The sequence below is a fragment of the Hipposideros armiger genome, unplaced genomic scaffold (assembly GCF_001890085.2).
Source record: "Hipposideros armiger isolate ML-2016 unplaced genomic scaffold, ASM189008v1 scaffold_875, whole genome shotgun sequence".
NCBI lineage: Eukaryota > Metazoa > Chordata > Mammalia > Chiroptera > Hipposideridae > Hipposideros > Hipposideros armiger.
In genome coordinates, this window is record NW_017732225.1 from 492,705 (window position 1) to 500,160 (window position 7,456).

Consider the following 7,456-nt stretch of genomic DNA (forward strand, 5'->3'; position numbering starts at 1 on the left):
TTTTGGAACCAGATCCAGGCTGAGTGGCTGCCTGAGCTGGTGGCAAAGATGGTGTGGGGAGATGCCTGCTCATCTGTGTCAGATCAGCCCTCTCTCACCAGTTTGTGTGAAATGGCTGTGTACATTGAGTGTGTCGAGAAAAGGAAACGGATAAGAAATGGGTATGACTCTGGGGGACCCAAAAAGTCAGAACACAAAGGACAAGGTTCGGACTGCTGCATCTGAGAGGATGCCACTTTTCATATGGCAAAACTCATGTCCTTTCCCAGCCCTGCCAAGCACTTCTGGAAGAACTGAAGACGTCAGCCAGTCATGAAATGGGTGTAGGCCCACCTCTGCATTGGCTATCCTAGGCAGCTGTTGGGGCTCCCCAGGGCCCCGGGCGTCTCCCCCTCGCAGGGCCCGATCCCTGTGCCATATTCTCCCAATTTCAGCCACCCCACCTTACTGACCTTTTCCTTCACAGGCGGCTTCTACATGCTCCTGGACCCTAAGAATGCAAAACCAAGGCAGAAATCTGTTCTCCATAGCCCCCTGAGCCAGTCATCAGGCTGTCTGAGCCTGTCTTTCTACTACACCCTCCATGGCCGGTCTCCTGGAGCAGCCCTCACAATCTATGCTTCCGTCTTGGGTAAGAGTGGTGAAGTAATGGAATTTACACTGACCTGAGGCTCGTCTTCCAGGGTTGGGTTGATGAGGAGATATGGGTCTAGGGAAATCTGGACTATGTGTAAGATTATTCCACGGAGTGAAATCGGGAGCTGGCAGGGCACTGGGCTCTGGAAAATAAAGTACCAGGAGGTGAGAGAGAAAGATGTGCTTATATTTGGAGGAGGGGAATACATTCCAGGTATTCCCTTTGCTACTCATTCTTCTGAGTACAGGTTTGAAGTCATTTCCCAGTCCCCTTAATCTCACGTCCTCATATTCCTTCCACTGCAGGCAGCATCCGGAAACACACTCTTTTCTCAGGACAATCAGGACCCAACTGGCAGCCAGTCTCTGTCAATTACACAGGCCAGGGACAGATTCAGGTACAGAGGGGCAATAGGTCAGGTTTCCTTGCCCATGGCAGGCACCCCTGATAATAAAATGGATCTGGGCACTGAAAGCCAGGTGCCTTGGTCCCTGAATGGAAAACATCAGAAGGGGATGGGGGTTTGGGCTGTTTTCTCACACCTGGCCTCCTCTCCCTCTCTCTTCAGTTTACCATGGTGGGCGTGTTTGGGAAGACCCCAGAACCAGCTGTGGCAGTGGACGCAGTCAGCATTGCTCCCTGTGGGGGTGAGAGCAGGGCCCTGGGAGGCCCAGATCTCTCAGAATCAGGGGTAGGATGGAGGAGGAATAGAGAGCATGGCCAAAATTTATCAAGTCTCCTATTTTATGCCCTAGAGAGCTTTCCTCAATGTGACTTTGAAGATGATGCCCATCCTTTCTGTGGCTGGGCTCAGATATCAGGGGATGGCGGACGCTGGACCCGCGGTAGTCAAAATATGCCCATCCAGGGAACAGGCCCCTTCAGAGGGTCCCTTAACAGAGGTGAGGAGATTGGGGACCCCTCAAGCCAACAAATTACTGATTCTGCTCCCAGCTAGGAGGCTGGCTGGTGTGATTGATAGAAGATGTTGGAGGTGGTGAAGTGTTTATTGGGAAGTACCAAGGGGCCAGAGCTGCGAATATGACAGAGGTAGAGTGAGTTAAGGAGTCTAATGGCTGTGGGGTCACTGAAACCCCCAGAAAATCCAGGCATCTCACTTCATTGAACTCAAGGCTTCAAAATCCAATACCTTGTTTTTATTCAAGACATTACTGGTGTAGCCAACAAAGGAGCCTAGGTTTCTGGTTCCCTTTTCCCTTTCTTTCTGATCCTGCCATATTTAGTTAGAAAAGTCCAAAACGAAAAAACAAAACAAAACAAAATGCTACAATGTGGGGAGTTTGGGTGTTTGCATCAAATCCCCATTTGAAAAATAAGTGTTGTTAAAGAAAGCAGCACTAGACTTGTCCTTTGGAGGTTTCTCATCTTGCCCATTCCCTTCTTTTGCCCAGGTAACTATATCTACCTTGAAGCAGACAGGTTCTCCCAGGCAGGCCAGTCTTTCAGGCTGGTGAGCCGGCCCTTCTGTGCCTCTGGTGCGATCTGTGTGGAACTTGCCTACCACATGTATGGCCTCGGAGAGGGCACTAAACTGAAGCTCCTGCTGGGGAGTCCTGCGGGCAGCTCTCCAACTTCTGTCTGGCAACGTGTTGGGTCTCAGAGGCCTGACTGGCTGAATGCCTCCATCACCATCCCTTCAGGACACCAACAGCCCATGCAGGTGAGAGATGGGAAGAGTGGGCCCTGTAAGTGTCTGCGTGGGGCATGGTAAGAGGGATGCAATGCCTGGTATCCAGGAGCACAATCGGGGTTGAAAAGATGAGACTCTGGAAGGGGAACAGAGCAGAAGTGAACTTGGTGTTCCCGAGAAGGCTCTCTGGCTCCAGAAAAGGGGTAGGGGCAGAGTTGGACTGATGCGGCTGGAACAAAGTGACATTTTGGCAGAGGACAGACTCTATGCCTGGCAGAGTCACTGAGGGGCTAGGGATTCACTTTCATTTCTCTTTTCCTTCTCTCTTCCTCATTACCTTCAGCTGATAGTTGAGGCCATCAGGGGTACCAATACTGCCTTTGTTGTTGCTCTGGATTTCATCTTTATCAATCATGGGACCTGTCGAGGTAAGACAAAACCCAAGACCCCAGAAAGGGGGCCATGCTGTGGGATGACCATTTCTTGGCTTCTCTGTATGTACTGCTTAAAATGCATGTCCTCACTTGTGCCTGAGTTCTCAGATAGCTTTGTTTTCTGTGTTCTGTCTGCCTCTACCATCCCGGCCCCATCAGGATGCTTGCTTGAATGAATGTGACTTTGATGCCATGAATTTCTGTGATGGGATCCAGAACCCCTTACCTAGTAAATGGTGATCCTGAATGGAGGACCGATACTCTATTCATTTTGTGTTTCCTGTACCTGGTACAATATCTGACATATATGAGGAGCAGTGGTTATCGAGCATCTATTGAGTGAAGGTGGGGTTGGGAGTAGAAGGAGGGGTGTGAATAAGTTACCCCTTTGATCCCACCCACTCCAATTAGATGTGAGTGAAGAAGATGGTGGTATGATTTTGACTAAACTCCAGGGATTTTTTTTCTTTGCAGGACCTGTGCCAACAGTGCTTCCTTCCAAATCTCCAGTTCCCCCTACTGGCCACTCTGAAACTCCTGTCTCCACAGAAAAACCCATGGTCACCACAGAAAAACCTATGGCTCCCACAGTAAAACCCACTGTCTCCAGTGAAATATCCACCATCCCCACGGAAAGTCCCATGGTCCCCACAAAAACGCACACCATCCCCACAGAAAAATCCACCTTCACAGAAAAGCCCACCATTTCCACTGAAAAGCTGACTGCTCCCACAGAAAAGCCCACAGTTCCCACAGAAAAACCCACTGTCCCACCTGAAGAGCCCACTATCCCCACAGAAAAGCCCACTCTCCACATTGAAAGGCCCACTGTCCCCACAGAAAAACCCATTGTCCACATTGAAAGGACTACTGTCTTCACAGAAAAGCCCACTGTCTCCACAGAAAAACCCACAGTCCCCACTGAAAAACCCACTGTCCTCGTTGAAAATCCCACCATCCCCACTGAAAAACTGACTGTCCCCACTAAAAGGTCCATAGCTCCTATGACACTCCAGCCCAACCCAACACTTGTACCCACTAGGCCTAGAGTCTTGGTGACGTCTTCTAATGCTTCAAGTACCTCCATGACCACTGTGACCCTGGCTACCACTGCAACTCCTAGATCTACTCCAGGTATGTGATCATTGGACAAAGAGCTGAAAGTAAGAGAGTGACTAGGAGAGAGAATTAGGGAAAGGGATGCTTCTAGTAGAAAACTCAGTCTTAGAGGAGAGATGAATCAGACATGTGACATTAGAAGAAATGATGAAGACTGACTACCCTGAGTGAGAGGGACAGCAGGGCACGGGTAGGTGGGGGTAGTTGGGAACCAAGCACCAGGCTTACTTCTATTTTTTTTTATTGAAATACAACTCATATACCATAAGTTCATCCTTTTATAGTGTACAATTGAGTGGGTTTAGTATACTCGCAAGATTGTGCAAACATCATCACTTTCTAACTCCAGAATATTTTCATCACCCCCAAAAGAAATCCCATACCTTTTAGCAGTCACCNATGGCTGCACCAATCTGCAGTCCCACCAACAGTGCACCAGGGTTCCCTTTTCTCCACAGCCTCGCCAGCACTTGTTGTTTGTTGATTTATTGATGACAGCCATTCTGATCGGAGTGAAGTGGTATCTCATTGTGGTTTTTATTTGCATTTCCCTAATGATTAGTGAGGTTGAACATTTTTTCATATGCCAAGAGGTTCTCTTTTAACAGAGTTATGGTGATACCTGTCTTAGAGTGACCAACCATTCCTGTTTGCCCTGGGCTGTCCGTATTTTAACACTGACAGTCCTGCATCTCAGGGAAACCTCAGTCCCAGGCAAACCTGGATGTTTGGTCACCCTGGCTACTACCCTAGATCCATCCAACATTAGCCCACTAAGTTGATGTTAGAGATTAAAGAGGAGCAAATTCAAGGAAAGGAGAATTTCAGAAGCTGGGTGCAAGAAACTAATACTTATTGAGCACAGGCACTGTGCTAGATGCTTCCCTCACATGATCTAATTTACGACATGTGGATACTGTTACTCCCAGTTTAGAGATGAGGAAACTGAGGCTTAGGAGATTTAAGTAACCTGTGCCAAGAACACAGCTGCTAGGGAGTGGGACTGTAGCTGGCTTGAAAGCTCTCCATGGCTCATAGTAGGACTCAGGTTGGGACTCAGAATTCTGACTCCAGATTGAGGCACGCTTTTCAGAGTTGCCTCCTCTTAAGAAAAGCTAAATCCTCCCTCCTTTCTTTCCCGTCAGTCTGTAAAATGCAAATATGCAGCTTTGACACTCCAAACGATCTCTGTGGCTGGAGTTGGATCCCGACTGCCTCTGGGGCCAAGTGGATCCAGAAGAAGGGGTTGTCGGGGATGCCAAATGTGGGGCCTGAGGATGACTTCTCCAACCCTGGTAGTGAGTAATGGCCACATTCCTGTCCTCTGACTTTCTGGGCTTCTAGTGACCTCACGGGAGTTTATGATGTTTGTCTGAACCCTACAATAACTCAACTTGGGATGGTCTGGGGTGAACCCCAGCAACCTCAAACTTCTATCAGCTGGAGTTACCTGGCAGAAAGCAAATTCTATGCACCCAGCCAGCTCCCCGCACTGCTACCCCACAAGCCCTACCTGGAAAACCCAGCACCTTCCTTCCTCATTCATCCAACAAATATTTATTGAGTACCTACAAGTGCCAGGTACTGTCCCAGGCACTTAGGCTATATCAGCTTACAAAACAGACAAGGAGCAACACGGGGCCAAGGGGAGACAGTTCCTGAAACGATAAAGAAGTAAATTATACAGTTATAAGGTGAGCAGTGCCGTCAGAAAAATAAAAAAGTTGAACAAAGTAAGGGGATTGGGAGTGCAGGGATAGAGTGGGCTGTATGATTTTTGGGTTTGGTTTTTTTTTTGAAGATTTTTATTGGGGAGTTGGGGGAAGGAGAACAGACACGTTGCTGTCCTTTTGTTCTTCAGTCTAGTTGTGGAGGACGTTGCTTCACTGGCCCAAGTTGGCACCATCATTGCGCTCTTCCTGGGTGAGGCAGATCAGTCGCCGGCTTCTGGATGGCTGCTCACTGCGGCTGCTGGCCGCTCACGCTGGCTGCTGGCTACACACAGCAGCCCATGGCAACCCACTGCAGCAGGGGCTGCAGCCTACACTGTTGCTGGCGACTCACAGCAGCCCAGCTCCAGGTTGAGCTGTTGTTCAGCACCTTAGCTATAGAGGGCAGTGCAACACGGCCCCATATGTGGAATCTGAACCGGAGCCCTCTGGCGTCCCAAGCCAGCTCTTAACCAACGTGCCACTCGGCCGGCCCTGGGCTGTATGTTTTAAACAGGGTGGTCAGGGTAGGTCTCATTCCAGTCACATATGAGCATAAACTTGGAGGAGGTAAGGGAGTGAGGCATGAAAATTTCAAGGGGTAGAATATTCTCATCAGAGGGGCCAGCCATGCAAAAGCCCTGAAGTACTAGTGGGCTGGTGGGAGCTGGGGGTGGGGGCTGTTGAAATACAGCAAGGAGCTGTGTGGCTGGGATGTAGAGAATGATCTCATGTGGGCCCTGGGAGGGACAGATCATGTGGAGCCTTGAAGGCCATTGTCAGGACTGTCGTTTTTAATTCTGCATGGATGGGGAGTCTTTGCAGATGTGGAGCAGAGGAGTGACTTGATTTGACTTATGTTTAAAAGGATCACCTGGTTTTTGTGTTGAGAATCCACTGAAGGGACTGGGCAAAGGCAGATGCAGGGAGGCCATTTAAGAGGCTTTTGCAGTAATCCAGGACATACTCTTTCTTTCTCTTCTGTTCCACCCATGTCTATCCCTAGCTTCTTTTCCATCACCTTCCTGTGTTCTTTGCTGGGTTTTTCTTATTCTTCCTATGGTTGACCCCTTTCTTCCCTCCCTCCTTCTATCCCTTCTCTCCTCCCTCACTCCCTGCTCTTTGGTTCCTTTTCTCTCCCCCAGAGAAGCCACCTCCTCTCTCACTCTGCACCACACAACATGCACTTCCAACCGCTACTGAGTGTACACCATGCCAGGCTTCACAGGTCAAACACAGGGGATTATACTCCCTAATTTCCCCTCTGAGTTTCTTCTCTTTCCTTTTCTCTTCCTTCCACCTATTTTCATTTTTTTCTTTTTCTTCAGCTTCCCCTCCCCCTACTCCAGAGCTCTTTCTGCCCCATCCATCTCCATTTCTCCTTCCTCTGAGCTTTCCTGCTGAGATTTGCTTTCTAGAAAGACCTTGAGAAACCCCACCGACCTGCATTCTAAGCCCCACCCCCACCCCCACCCAGGCCCCAGCGAGAGCAGGGCAGGGCCAGCCAGTCTCTGTGCCCCTCTTCCAGCATTTAGTATTGTATCCCATGCCTAGGAGTTTCAGTAAATGTGGGTGTGGTTTTTTTTATTTTCTCTTTCTCTTCCTTTTACCATCTTTCTTGCTTAATTATATTTTTTCACCTTTCGTTTCTTTTTCTCCCACTTCTCCTTCCCCATTTCTCAGATGTCCTAGTGTCACCACTCCCTGCTTTCTCTTTCACCACTTACCATGTCCTTTCCTTCTCTTTTCCTCCCCCTTCCTTGTTGTTTCTTCTCTTTTCTCCTCGCTCCCACTCCCTCTCATTCTCCTCTTCAACTCTTTCCTCTCCCTTTCCAAAGTCCACCTTCCAAGGCGGTGAGTCGGGCGGTGCACTCACATTGTCAGTGGCTGCTTTAATTTCCACCCC

The 7,456-nt window shown here is 49.1% G+C and overlaps 1 protein-coding gene across 1 annotated transcript in view; it reads left to right on the top strand.

The window, feature by feature from the left end:
• ZAN (zonadhesin) overlaps nucleotides 1-7,456 on the top strand; it is a 44,669-nt gene that overhangs the window by 6,702 nt on the left and 30,511 nt on the right. Inside the window, 8 exon segments of the mRNA XM_019629886.1 lie at nucleotides 467-631; nucleotides 943-1,034; nucleotides 1,206-1,284; nucleotides 1,393-1,539; nucleotides 1,632-1,634; nucleotides 2,050-2,318; nucleotides 2,632-2,761; nucleotides 3,194-3,856. Of these exon segments, the coding sequence (XP_019485431.1) occupies nucleotides 467-631; nucleotides 943-1,034; nucleotides 1,206-1,284; nucleotides 1,393-1,539; nucleotides 1,632-1,634; nucleotides 2,050-2,318; nucleotides 2,632-2,761; nucleotides 3,194-3,856 (1,548 nt within the window).